Source organism: Paroedura picta, chromosome 11 (assembly GCF_049243985.1).
Source record: "Paroedura picta isolate Pp20150507F chromosome 11, Ppicta_v3.0, whole genome shotgun sequence".
NCBI classification, from domain to species: Eukaryota; Metazoa; Chordata; class Lepidosauria; order Squamata; family Gekkonidae; genus Paroedura; species Paroedura picta.
Window position 1 is genome coordinate 25,031,845 of NC_135379.1, and position 14,700 is coordinate 25,046,544.

A 14,700-nucleotide genomic window follows, 5' to 3' on the forward strand; every position below is an offset into this window, starting at 1 on the left:
TTCCGAGATGGAGGTCCTGTGGCTAGGAAGTAGGCGGGCTGGCCAGGAAGCACGAATACCAACCCTGGCAAGGACGCAACTTACAACCACATCCCAGGCCAGGAACTTGGATGTGACCACTGATGCCTCCCTAACTATGGAGGCTCAGGTCAAGAAGGTAGCCAGCCAGGTATTTTACCATCTTCGCCAAGCTCGGCTACTAGCACCCTACCTGTCCCCTGAACACTTGGTCATGGTGATCCATGTGATGGTCACATCCAGAATAGATTTCTGTAACTCGCTCTACGCAGGCATGTCCTTGTCCTTGATCTGGAGACTCCAGCTGGTACAAAATGCAGCTGCTAGGGCCCTCAGAGGAACACCATGGAGGTCCCACCTCCAGCTGGTGTTGAGGCAGCTGCACTGGTTGCCAGTTGCTGTCCGGATCCAGTTCAATGTTTTGGTTTTATGTGAATGTGTGCTCATGTGAGTGTGGGCCTCAGTGGCTTGTACATATCTGCAAACCAAATGCTTGGTTCCCTGACTGGATCTAGTGGTCTACAAATTGGCAACAGAAGGAAGTTGGTGGGGGGAGAATGGAGATATGGGTTATAGATTAGGAGTGTGGAGTTGGAAGGGGGAGTCTCTTTCCCCTCCTACCATTATCCAGTTAGGTGATTTATTGCAAATGCTCAACTATCTGAACCAAGCCATAGTCACAGAGTCTTCAAAAGATAAACTCCTTAATCTCACTAACTGTTGTTTGGACAGACCAAAAAATGCTAACATCTTCAGAACAATGAAGCATGTATAGGTAGTTTATTGTAAATGGCCAGGCTTACCTCTTCTGGTTCAATGAGCTTGAATTCCATGCCTCGGCCAGTCCAGGCAATGAAGTGGGAGTTTGATGGATCATCAAGAAGAGCTACCAAAAACTGCCACAGCTGCAGGGAGCCCCGCCGCTGATATGTTGGGCCCTCACGGAACATTCCTGGCTCCTGCTTAATATCTCCTATAGGAAATAAAATGGGTTCATCTGGTGCAAGGAGACAGCTGGATGAAAAAGAATATGTGGCATTCAAACCCACCACAGATTACTTGTCAAGGAATGGCTAAATTCAGACTCTCTTCACTGCAGTCTCACTTCTTTGTCCCAATCCTGTGATCTATGCAAAACGTATTTGCAACCATTATGCAAGACCTACTTCCGAAACAGTGCCCCCCCCCAAAAAAAAACCCTAACTTGGATATTTGAAGAGCTTCTTTTGTATACAATACTTTGCACAATCCTTCATTTGGAAATGTGATGTATGCTTTATATATCTGCAGAACTATATTGACTGAAACGCCCTTAGCATGCAAATTCTTCTAAAAGAAATCTGACAGAATATTTGGCTAGGATTTAAGCAGCGTGAGCTTTATACACGGGTATGCAAATCCTGCGGATAGACGAGTTCCTCTTGGTCTTGCATATAAAATGGGCTCACCTTTAAAAGACTTGAACTGTGCATTAGCAATTCTTCTTTAAAAAACACTATATCAATGGCAACAGCAAAAGAAAAAAGTCTAAAAATGTATAATTTGGTTGTTCCTGCCAAAGCCAACAAAACAGGGGTGTTTGACACAAGACAGTTAAGATAATCTTGTTGAGCAGAACTGTCAACTCAAGAGCTCGGGAACGGCTCTTTTTTACTTTTGCTAATTTTTACTTTTGCTAATGATACTTGCAGTTCTTTATTTTCTAGCAAAAAATATATCATGCTTTACTTTCTGCTCCAACTTGAAGCAGAGGATTCCTATGGAACGTCCTGCACTAGAGTGTTTAACTTCATGTTAAATCTGATTCTCATCACCAAAACAAGCATAAAAAGGCATTAAAAACAAAACACCACACTTATTCATATTAATAGCCATTCTGAGCCAAAGAGACAATATGACCATTTCCCCCTTTCCCTTTAAACTTTCCTCTTTCTATTAGATTCTTCCTTTTGAGGCACTTCACCACAGAGGCAAATATTACTGAGAACCAGAGTCTTAAACTGAGAACAGCTACTCAGTGTTCCAGTTATCAGGCCAGCCTTTCGCTATGCCCCTTGTCATCAGTGCACTTAAGCCTTAAAAAGAAAAACAAAACCTGTCTTCAGAGATATTCACACAGCTCAGTCCGAGCAGTCATTAATGCCCTAAACTCAAGACAACAAAAGATGAGATTTTAAATGCAATAAGGCAGTGAGATAAAGGCGAGCCAACGTTATGAGCTTTTGGCAAATTCTTAGAAAGGGCAAAGGTCGTTGTGAGAAGCTGAGAGGGGTAATCCTGAGAAAACTAGTAAATGCTGAGCTGATTCTCAATTGAGCTGAGGTAGGCTTGTTTATCTATCACTACAGCCCTTCTCAGTTGCTGGCATTTTACTATGCAAGACTGGGCTCCCTTTACATGGATCGGTTAAGATTGGAACGCACCACAACAAATCATTTCGTGTACTGCTACTATGGTTGCTTCAAAAAAAAATCATGATTTCATTAATTATATAATTAAAATTGTAGATAAATATGACCTTATTGTGTGGATGATTTTATGTTGTAAAGTTGAGTGTTGGACACCACCCCGAGTTGGTTTGATGGGAGGGGCGGGGTACAAATTGAAATTAAATAAAAATAAATAAATAAATAAAAATTTGCCAATACACAAAATGCTCATGTCTGACAGGAGCAACACAAGAGTTTTCAGTTTCTGTGTCAAGGCTGAAAATACATGAATTACTACTTCCAGTTAAAAAAAAAAATCAGGCAGGCTGGGAGAGGGGAAGCATAATGACTAAAGGGTTTGATTCAAAAGAACGTGGATATTTAATTGCCCCTGCCCACATGAGTTGAAGGAGCAAGGATGACCAATGTTTCCAAAGACATTTAGAACTTATTATTTGCTAACGTTAATTTTTTACTTCACTTTTCAGACCCAAACATCTTCCCCACCCCCCTGAAATCTTACCAACACAGATATAAGTATATTAAATGTAATTTAAAAGGTGCTAAGGGGAGGGGGTGAGTTCAGTGAGATGTTCTCCAAGCATGATGGAAGGGTAGCTCAGGTAACCCTGGTTGTTTGTTCTTCTTCCTGTTTGTTTATAGAAGTTATATTAGCCTTTAAGGAGTCTATTAGAAGCGGCATTCTTTCACTTCATGAACATACAGGAAAGGCCAAAGCATGTTCTCACTGCTAAATGGGAAGTCTGCCAGATAAACTAAAGAAAATAAAACTAGGACTCTGGGGTCAGGCACTCCAGGAAAAAAAGCAAGCCAAGATGAGATGCTAAATAAAACCACAGTTAGCATATGTTCAGCTCCCAGGGCTCCAGACTGACTTTCAGAAAAGTCATCTGTGTATGAATGTGTCAGCCCTACAATTGCTGAAGATAGCCAAATCAAGTCTAAGGTGGATGGAAGGACAAAATTTTGAAAATGGTACCAGATTGCCCCAACTGACTCAGATATTGCATTCAAAAGGAAGCACACCAATTCTCAACACATGCTTTAGACTCTCTCTCTCTCTATATTTTCAGCCTTCCAAGCTATCGGTAAACATTGGTGGTACATTAATGAACTTGAAGAATAGAAAACACGTGACGGGAAAACCTCTGCAATGAGACAACTTTGCAACAAAAAAGAAAGGCAAATAAATTGAGACTCCTACACGTGCTTTGCTGGGGGGGTAAATGGTAATGACTGGGGAAGGCACTGGCAAACCACCCTGTATTGAGTCTGCCAAGAAAATGCTAGACGGCGTCACCCCAAGGGTCAGACATGACTCGGTGCTTGCACAGGGGATACCTTTACCACCTTTACACGTGCTTTATCTGCATCACAAGCATAGCTCTGTAAAAAGACAGATGTCCATGCGGAAGAATCAAATATTTTAGTTATAAGTAATGGATCTATCTATTGCTGCTTTCTAAAGCGAAGATAGTACCCTGCAACTGGATGGCAATGAAGGGTGAAAGCTTCCAGTTCTTCCCCATCCTTAAAAGACCTGCACAAATAGTCTTCTCCACCACCACCCCTCCCCTCCCCATAGCAGACAAGATAAGGGGACGGGCATGGTCTGCATCCTCCTATTTTCCATACATGTGAAAAGAAGAAAGGAAATGGTCATCAATGGTTCCCATCCCATTCTTTCTTAACATCTCTTTGTTAGGATGGGTAGATATGACAAACCAATGTTTCTTCACTATTATGCACTTTTTGGCTGAAAAGCAGGAATGAACCAAGTCAAGTCCGCTTTTTAATTTTATTGATCATCCCATAAATGATTTATAGCTCCATACTTGCATGAAAGTTACACTAAATTATTGCCTTAACCAATTATGTGTTGATTTTTGCCATCTCAACTTAGAGGGCTACAGTTAATGGCCGATGGAATACTAGAGGCTGGGGGAAAAATCACTTTGTTATCTATTCTCCCCACAGAATGCATAGTGGATTCATCTCTAGTAATGAGAAGAATATGGTCCAGTTTAGAGGACATTTAACGCTAGTTAGCTCATCTTTAAAAAAAAAAACCTTTTAAAAAGAAAATAACTGGTATTATAGAGTCAACCCTGTAAATATCAGCTTAATTAAACAAAGCAATACACTATTTAATAAAGCATAGCCTTTGCCAAACACACAGAGAAACCCACAAATAGCTCTATTGCACTTGTATACCATAATTCATCTCTTTGTAGAGGGGGAAAAAAGACAAGAGTTTGCATTAGTCATCAGTAAAACCAGAATAGCTGCTTTCTGCTCTGCTTCGTTAATTACAGGATCAGCTTTCAATAAATCTCTAACAACAAGCTCTATGCGATCATCACAGCAATGGAAATCCTCCTATTACTTCTCAGAACAGCCAGAACTGCAGTACTTTATCTTGTCCCTGAGTACAGAATCTTCGGCTTGCAAAAATAGACTGACAGCCTATTGAGAAGCAGGCTCAGGTTTCAGGAGGCAAAGGTCAGTCATTGGTTACGCATACTGGCAGGGGCTCATTGGAATTATAGTCCATGGACATCTAGAGGGCCACAGTTTGACTATCCCTGCTTCAAATGGTCAATTAAAAACCCTATAAAAACCAAAGACCCTTATCAATTTCCCTTTGTAACTTTGTATATAAGGGGGATAACCAAACACGTACGTGGATAAGTTACTCACTCTCCTTCAAATGTTGTTTGCATTTTAATTTATTTTATAAATTCAACTGGATCTTCAAATGTTTTAATAGACCTTTAAAAGGTTTGCCACCTTATGGACCCTGATCAGGTACACAGACAGTATTAAAGTGTTTAATATATCCCGCCTCCCCCAGGGAGAGGCGGGATATAAAAGGATGATGATGATGATGATGATAATAATAAATATTATTAAATAGAAGTAAATATAACATACCATCAAACTTCTCCGGAACAACACAGGTATCATCGTAAAATTGCCTTGGTCCCTTTTCATACATACAGCCTATAATTTTAAAGAGAGATGGATTTATTTAACTTCATGGTTTGGGGAAAGGGGAGAAGTCACTTAGGACAGATTGCTGGCTAAAATCAAGCCAGGTCCATATGTTGGTCGGGTCACTTTCTTCCAAAGCTATTAATGAAAGTTCTTTGTTGCAGCAGCACAAAATGTCGGTCTTTACTGGGGGGAGGGAGGGGAGGGGGAAAAGCAGCATCACATCATACAATTAAATAGTTCTTTTGTCATTAAATTTACTATAGAGGTCGGGTGGACTGGAGATTTACAGGCAGAAATGGAATGTCTGAACGGCTTGACACAACTTTCACACTGCTTCCTATCCTACCTAGAAAACACAAATATAATTGCGTCCCCTCCCCAAATTCATACTTCTGATGATTCAGAGTTCTGAAAAGGCAACAGCCCTTTGCCACAATGCCATTTAGCTTCAGGTTTGGGTGTAATTTTCTACAAATGTCTCTGGGGGGAAAAATCCAAAGATCCATATAACTGTTTCATGTACTATAAGCTTTTACCTTGGAAGATACACCTGTCTCCCAAAATATCTCCCACAGTTCCCATTTGTTTTTTCTTTAAAAAGATATATATATATAAGAGCCTCTTGCGGTGCAGGGTGGTAAGGGACCAGAAATGCTGTCTGAAGCTGTCTGCCCATGAGGCTGGGAGTTCAATCCCAGCAGCCGGCTCAAGGTTGACTCAAAATCTCTGGAATTATGATACTGTGTTTGCCTTAGGTTCTTGAAGGAAGATGTATTTGATCCTTTGTAAAAGAGCCCCTTGTGGCGCAGAGTGGTAAGGCAGCAGACATGCAGTCTGAAGCTCTGCCCATGAGGCTGGGAGTTCAATCCCAGCAGTGGGCTCAAGGTTGACTCAGCCTTCCATCCTTCCAAGGTCGGTAAAATGAGTACTCAGCTTGCTGGGGGGTAAATGGTAACGATTGGGGAAGGCACTGGCAAACCACCCCGTATTGAGTTTGCCGTGAAAACGCTAGAGGGCATCACCCCAAGGGTCAGACATGGCCCGGTGCTTGTACAGGAGATACCTTTACCTTTACATACACACACACACACACACACACACACACACACACTCTTTTTGTACCCATTGGGGCTTACTGTTTGAATTTTGTGTTTTTATATGCATTTGAAAATGGGCACATAACACACCAAAGGATATCCTTAACAGAAGGCCCTTCCATGTACTTGTGCCACACCCCGCCTTTCTCTTTCTTGAGAATGATCGCACTAGGCAGCTAAAGTCTGGCACAGGTCAAAGCACTGCCAGCAATGTGTGGAGTTCACTCACATGCGCACTCTTGCAAATAATTGGCTTGGGAGCTACATATTCTGCAGCGGACATTCTCCTGTGTGCGCAAACCAGGCCTCAGCAAGAGCTAGAGTTTTAAAAACACTCCTACATTTATCTTTGTATTATCTCAATGCTAGTTTCAGCTTTTAGGCTGAAAAAAAAATAAAGCCAGAAATAGACAGACACACACACTTAACTTCTGTCCTGTTTTGGTGAGTCAGGAAGCCTTCTTGCCTCATGTAAATGGAATGGCAGCTAGGCACTTCTGAAAAGAGAAGATCTTGTTAGTTAGATAGGTAGGGAACAGGCTAACAGCAAAGTGGGTTGAAGACAAAATAGTAGCAGACAAAGACCAATGACACAGGGTAGGGACTACCTGTCAACACACAGAATAGCATTCCCAAGGTAAGAAAAAAAGGAGGGGAAACTCTATGTCACCATCAGCAATTTGATCTGACACAGACCACTGAAACAAAACCTTTGTTCCTATAATACTAAAGAAAATTTAGAAGAACACAGTACACTTACACAGGACAGTGCTTAAGTTAAAGAAAAATACTATGCTGTAGAAATAAATGATCAAGGTGAAATTCAGATGATACCTTTCCATTGAAACTTGTTAGGCTACATATATAACCCTTGGCAGTAGAGTAAGAAAAAAAATCTAATAAATAAACAGAAGGGGGAATATGCACCATACACTCAAGGTGTGCCTTTTGCAATGTGCAATCAATGCATGCTTTAGTACAGCAGTTCTCAACCGCTCTGCCACAACATCAACTGCGGGGGCGGCGGGGTTGTCGTCAGCATGCCCACGGACGTGGGCAGTGTGTGCATGTGAGCGTGTTCACACAGGTGCACGACAGTCAGGGCAGCGTTGAGGCGGCCACTGCAATGGCTCTACTGCTGCCAGCTGCCACTGCTGCCAGCCACGGCAGCAACCAACCTGGGAACCGTACAGAAGAGGCCAGGTGACCTCAAAAGGGGTTGTGACCGCTAGGTTGAGAACCACTAATTTAGAACAAAACCAAAATGCTTGTGTGTGGAATAGAACTTCTCCAGAGAAAGTTATCCATGCCCCATGTGAACAAGTTATTGGAAATACACACATGTACAATATTCTATTTTATATTCATATTTTAATTTAATTCTCCAAAATACAGATAATATGAGAGAGTCCTTGCTCTTGACTCTTAGGCTGGCACAATGAACTTGGCAATAAAATTCAGCAGAATCTTAATTCAAAATTTTAAAAAGGTATCAGGAGGAATTTACAGTTCCTTCATGGTTTTCATAATGCAATCCTGAATTTTACTGTTCACTGGCTAGTGATGAGCAACAAGGACTTGGAAGAAGAAAATTTCACATCGAATTCACCAAGCAACTGCAAGCACAGATAAGAGTTCATTTATTTGTTATCTCATTCCATACAACTTGTATTATTCTTTTTTCACTATGAAGTATACTTCTCAGTTTGGACCTATAGTATCCCAAAACTTAAAAAAATAACAGTAATAATTTTTAAAAAGTCATAGGACTTGGCAGTACTAAATGTGATGTTTAACACTGGGCTACCACCAAAGCCTAGAGTACTATGTCAAGCTCTTCCCTCACTGCTCATAATGTTCACGTAGATCTACCAGTGCTATAACATTACTGCACTGTGCATTTTCCCCACCACCACTCTAGATCACTTACTGTCAACAGCAGTAGTAAATTTGCTTGAGCATTTTTTGCCTCTGTGGTGCTACAGTCCATTCTGCTCTCCCACCTGTTGTACCACTCTTCCTCACAATTTTTCCTGCATCACCACTCTTGTTTTTTTTCCTCCAGTCTGTATCTTACTGCCCTCTCCTCTCTGGCTCTCCTCTGCAGAGCTCAGGGCTAACAACACACCAGGTTTTCATTCTCTTGACATTTCATTTTCTGAGAGTCTGAAAGGTGGGCCCTGGAGCAAGATGGCTGACTGCAGAGAAGAAAAACTGGCACCAATCCCACCAGAGACCTCTGAATCCAAAGAAGGATGAAGGAGTAGTTCATTTATTACCTCACTTCAACCCCACATTTGATGGGCTGGGGAATGCCTTGGATAGTCCAAATGTAAAAGTGTGACACGTGCATTCCTTTGTCTTTAAAACCCAGTAATTCTAGGTAGGAAAATTTGTTTCTTAGAGGAAGGAGAAGGTCACAAAAAATGGTAGATTCCAAATGCCATTCTCCCAAGGTCCTGCAAACAGGCAGGAAAAAGGGACACAACCTGCCCAGGGGTTCCCATCTTATCGATTCCTAGGCTGTTTTATATTCTTGCTATATCCACTATGGAAAATCTCGCTCTTGCTAATGTTCTCTCACCTTCAACCACTCACTGGAGACGCTCATGCATTGCTATGTTAATTGTAGTTAGCATCCGGAAGTCTTTAAAAACAAAAGTTGTATTCATCCATATTAGTTTCAACTTAATTATATGATTATGCAGACCACATAGGACTAAAAGAAAAAAATACGGCTGAGCAGACTTTGAGGAGGGCAACCAAGATGTTTAAAGGCTTGGAGAACCTTCCTTATGAGGAAAGGCTGAAAAATCTGGCCGTTTTCAGTTTAGAAAAGAGAGAACTAAGGGGGAGGGGACATGATAGGGGTTTATAAAACTACGCATGGGGTAAAGAGAGCCGAGAGAGGATTTTTTCTGCCTCCACTAAAATACTAGAACTCAAGGGCATCCATGAAGGTTATCAATAGTAGGTTCAGGATGGGAAAATGGAAATATAACTATACATAGGGAGTGATTAAAATGTGGAATTTGCTGCCTGAGGACATAGTGATAGCTAAAGGAATACACAGAAAGATTCAAGGAGGATGTCTATCTATGGCTACTAGACATGGTGACTGAGTGGAACCTCCACATTCTAGGCCAGGGATAGTCAAACTGCGGCCCTCCAGATGTCCATGGACTACAATTCCCATGAGCCCCTGCCAGCATTCACTGGCAGGGGCTCATGGGAATTGTAGTCCATAAACATCTGGAGGGCCACAGTTTGACTACCCCTATTCTAGGCACTAATCCTCTGGATCCCAGAGCCAGGAGGCAACATCAGGGGAAGGCTTCGGCCTCTATGCCCTGTTCTTGGCTATCCAGAGGAACTGGTCGGCCACTGGACTAGATGGGCTACTGGTCTGATCCATCCGGGCTCTTTTTATGTTCTCTGCTAAGTAACTGAAGCGCTATTAGTTAATTTATGACTATCAGAATGGGTCAAACTCTAATCAAATTGTAGAAACATTTCCAAAGTGATTATTCAATCAAATGACTAACATGGTTAATTAGGAGCCATAAACATTGCTCTGAAGTTCATCAAAGTAATGACTTGCCCAGAAAAAATTACTGCCAATTAAATTGCCTGCTGCTTTCATTTCTACCTTATCTAATAAAAATGCCAACCAATGAAATTTAACATTGCAGGTTTAACTAGTGCTAAATGTTTTCCTAAGGCCTAGAAGTATCTTAACTAGCTGACTGAAGTTACAATCTTGAAGCAGGAGATAAATATCAGCAACTATATATTTCCTTGCAATTTTAAGATACCCTTTAAAACCCAAACTCCATATAGCCAAGCTTATTTCTGAATATGCTAAAAAGAGAGGCATGAATCCAAAGGCTTCACTGTATGCACTGCCTGATGCCGATTCACTCATCTTTTGCATTCATCTTTTCTGGACAGACTGGGAGAGCTGCCACCATCCAAACATTAATAGGTAATTCCAAGGCAGAGAAGCCCTGTGGAAAACGCCTCCCTTCGAGGTATTACTGAGCTGTAATTCTTTCCAAACAATCACTAGCAAATATTCAACAAGTTCTATTTTTAAAAAGTGCAGGCTGTCAAAGCACTTTTGCCAGAGACAGAGAGAGAGACAGAGGAAGGGCAAGAGAAGCTGGAGGAAAGGATGGCACAGAGGTGAAGAACAAGGAATCAAAATAACTGCAGAAACCCCAACCCATATTTCTCAATGTCCCCTGCAATATAGACTTGGGTTAGTTTCACAACCCTGACAACTACAAAACCCGGTGGGTGGACACATGTCACAAGAAACACCATGTACCTCTTGTGTGGCCTCCAAAGAAGATAAACCAGGACTTCTTTCATGCATTTTGGCACAGAGGTCACTTCCTGGAAGAGACTGGGTCTGAGAGCCTGACTGAGTTCAGTCAACACGATTATCTCAATATTCCCCCCCCCCTTGCAATTCCTGGTTATGGCTGGTTTCTCATTGGTATTAGCATCTTTTCATAACAAGGATAGTCTCTTGTGGTGAAACAAGCAAACATACCGCCTTGGAACAACCGTTTGGGTAGAAGCTGCCCACAGAACGTAGGATCTTGTTGGACATCTCAATGGGCCTTCCTGCCCAGAGGGGCCTAATCTTGCCCTCTGCCTGACACCAATAAATGCAAATGCTGAGGGCATTAATTAAAAACAACAAAGAATTATCCTTGTTGTTAGAGGAGAGAAACGGGGCCAGATAGCAAACAGCATATTCAGGGCACAGAATTACAGACAACACCCATTCCTAAGATGTCTTTAGTGGAGCAGTTGTGGTATACGGCTTTTGCTTTAACTGCAAATTGCTAAAGCTCGATGCAAAAATTAGGCAGAATGAAATATATGGCTCGTGCAAGGCAGAGCTGAACCACGGCAGCCTTCCAGGCCATAAACTTGCAAGTCTGAGAAGCAATCTTGCATTTAGGGAGCGTATAAAAACAGGGAATGCAGCAAATCAGTTATAGCAGAACCAAATCCTGACAAGTAAAAAAGAGAACTCTTGGGATATTGAAACAGAATCCAACTCTAGGACATCAGTTCATGTTCCTAATCTGCCATGAAACTTACAGGTATCCTCAAGGCCAGGGGTAATCAAACTGCGGCCCTCCAGATGTCCATGGACTACAATTCCAAGGAGCCCCTGCCAGCATTCGCTGGCAGGGGCTCCTGGGAATTGTAGTCCATGGACATCTGGAGGGCCGCAGTTTGACTACCCCTGCTCAAGACTGTTTCATCTCCCAGCATTATGTACCTTGGGGAGTGTGAGCATAAAACTGGAAAGGGGGATGAGGGGTGTGGACCATGAATGCCACCCTGAGCTTCTTATAAGTCAGTCAGTCAGTCAGTCAGTCAGTCAGTCAGTCAGTCATCTTTTATTGGCATAAAATATGTATAAGACATATAAAATAGGGTTTAAAATTTCAACAAAATAATAAAATAGGCCATAGGGTTACATAACCAAACAGATATTAAAATGATTAAATAAACTATAAAAGATAAAATATAAGGTAGGCAGCATATTATAAAAGCATCTTAGTTAAAACTCTGGCAACTAAAATGGTTACCTCTGGGTCTTTGTCAGAGAGCAGAAATTGCAAGGTCATAGATTTACTTACAGAAGGCTTGTTTCCCAGCAAAGCAACAAAGCTGTCATCCTGACACTGCTCATATAAGGGGCAATCTAACAAAATGTGTGAGACAGAGTCAGGGCAGCCAGTACCCCACGGACAGAGTCTCGCATGGTATGGGATACGGTGGAATCTTCCCTCTAAAACCTTTGAGGGGAAAGCATTCATTCGTGCCAGGAGAAAAGCTCTTCTCAGGGGTGGGACATCAAGAAGATGCAAATATGTAGGCATAATATTTCTCTGCATAGTGATGCCAAAGAATGCTGGTGAGCAGACTCGAGGCTGGGTAGGTATGAGTTCCTGCTGCTCATGGTCTACTATTCTCTGTTTAATAATCCGGAAGATACATTTTTCTTCCAGAGGTAGTAGGGAGTTCAGATCGATGCCAATGGAGACTAATTTTTGTTCAATAGCCTGGAACCATCGAAATTTAAGAGGGTCACTTTTTAGACAAGTTAAAAGGCTGCCAGTTTCTATTCTAACAAATAGTCTGACCCAAAATTTAAAAGTAGCTATCCAGGCCCTTGTCTCTACCCTAATTTAGCCAAATTCTGTGCAAATGGCATGGTAGGAGACACAATTGGGAACCCCTGCAATTTGCCTATAGAAAGCAGATTGAACACCCTCAATAGATTTGTTAAAGGCAGGAACCCATAAGGGGCATCCAAACAGGAGCTGGGACATTACTTTGGCATTACAAATTTTAATTGCTGCAGGAATAAACTGGTTACCTTTCCCAGAGAAAAAGAACTGTTTTATCAAGGAAGATGAGGATTTGGCCAGGTTGATAGCTCGTTGGCAGTGGGAGCGCCAATTCTGGTTATATTGGAAGGTAACACCTAGATACTTAAATGTTTTGACTTGTTCTATTGAAGTGCCTCCAATAGACCAATCATTGCATGCCAGCTCTTATAAGAAGTATAGGATTAAAAAAAAAAACAATACAGAAGCTAGAATGTAAAAATGTGCTGGGTCACTGATGTGCAAAAGTCCAGTCCACATAACAGCCTATCTCTAGGGACCAGAAAGATCAATTCCATAGAAAGACAGCTGGCAAGGTCCTATCTTTATTGCTGTTTGTCCTCAGAGCTGGGCAAGGAAGAAGCCACAACTCTTTTGTCACAGTCTTTCCAAATAGTGCTTCCAAAACAAGATGTTCTTATAAAGGTGGTGGGCTATTTCCATCTCCCACAATAATGATAAACCCTTCACATTACACTATTATTTATATGGATGGACTATTATTTATATGGATGGATAGAATTCTTTATCCTAAAGAATAATTTAATGTAGGTCACTTAACATCAACAGTAATCTCAAAATATCTTCAAAGGGAAAAATCCAAAGGATTTATTTTATCACTGAAACAGTTTATTAACTGTAATTTGTATAACCTAATAACTGAAAAACTAGCTTGGCAGCTGTCTGTGGAGATAATTCACCTATTGCATCAATGGCTGCTATGTAACCCACTGTTCTTGTACAATTTGCCTGCTTGCTTGATTTACTCCAAAGACCCCTAAAGCACATGTACACATACTTCCTTCAAAGAAGAACAGTTGGTTTTATAGCCTGCTTTTCACAGCCTGAAGGTGTCTCAAAGTAGCTTACAACTGCCTTCCCTTCTTTCTACAACTGACATCCTATGAGGTAGATGGGGCTAAGAGAACTCTGACAGAACTACTCTGGAAGAACAGCTCTAACAGAACTGTGGCTAGCCCAAGGGCACCCAGCTGGCTGCATGTGGAGGAGTGGGCAATATCACATTTTATAAATAATATCTGTGTACACAAGAAATGCACAAAGTAAAATTTTATGCCATTAAAGTTCATCTGTATCACAAAGTAAGGTATTCTACCAACGAAAAAGGAATAAAAGTAATTAAACGCTACAGCATTATCAGTCTTTAAATGGTGGTGATACAAAGGGTTGCAAGTCTCCAGGTGAGGCCTTCAGATCTCCCAGAATCACAATGGTCTCTAAACAACTGAGATCACTTTACCAGTCAAAATGGCTGCTTAGAGGGTGCCCTCTGTAAAATCCATGCAAAAGAATCTCCAGAAATTTCCCAACTTGGAGCTGGTAGTCCAAGTCCAGGCAATGTGTTTCAGCTATTATTTGGTCCCCAACTTTTTGTATGGAAATCCCAACATGGAGCCTTCCTCCATTTCCTCCGGTGAAAGAAATGTGCTCCACCATTGGGAGTTCTCTGCGCCAGAGAAATGGAACTGTTTCCATTTCTCAGGCATCCTCTCAATAATCTTGTGCTGCTGGCCACTGCTGCTATTCTCATCTTGCAAACTGGAAGACAAGGGAAGCTGAGGGGGGTGTACTGGAAGTCCATCTAGTGAGCCAAATGTGAGTTTTGTGGCTTGTACCATTGGCCAGTGCATTACGTATTATCTGAGGCACAGAGGCTCCTGTAGATGGGGGAAGCCCCACATATATGTTAAATCACAC

The 14,700-nt window shown here is 41.6% G+C and overlaps 1 protein-coding gene across 7 annotated transcripts in view; it reads right to left on the minus strand.

The window, feature by feature from the left end:
- ETV1 (ETS variant transcription factor 1) overlaps window positions 1–14,700 on the minus strand; it is an 88,903-nt gene that overhangs the window by 8,609 nt on the left and 65,594 nt on the right. For 5 of the 7 annotated variants that reach the window (XM_077304465.1, XM_077304466.1, XM_077304463.1 and 2 more), the window contains 3 exons: window positions 6,985–7,059; window positions 5,403–5,471; window positions 822–991 (listed from right to left, as the gene is read on the minus strand). In XM_077304465.1, the coding sequence (XP_077160580.1) occupies window positions 822–991; window positions 5,403–5,471; window positions 6,985–7,059 (314 nt within the window). The remainder of the gene's footprint in view (window positions 1–821; window positions 992–5,402; window positions 5,472–6,984; window positions 7,060–14,700) is intronic. The other 2 variants (XM_077304464.1, XM_077304469.1) reach the window with 1 other exon arrangement.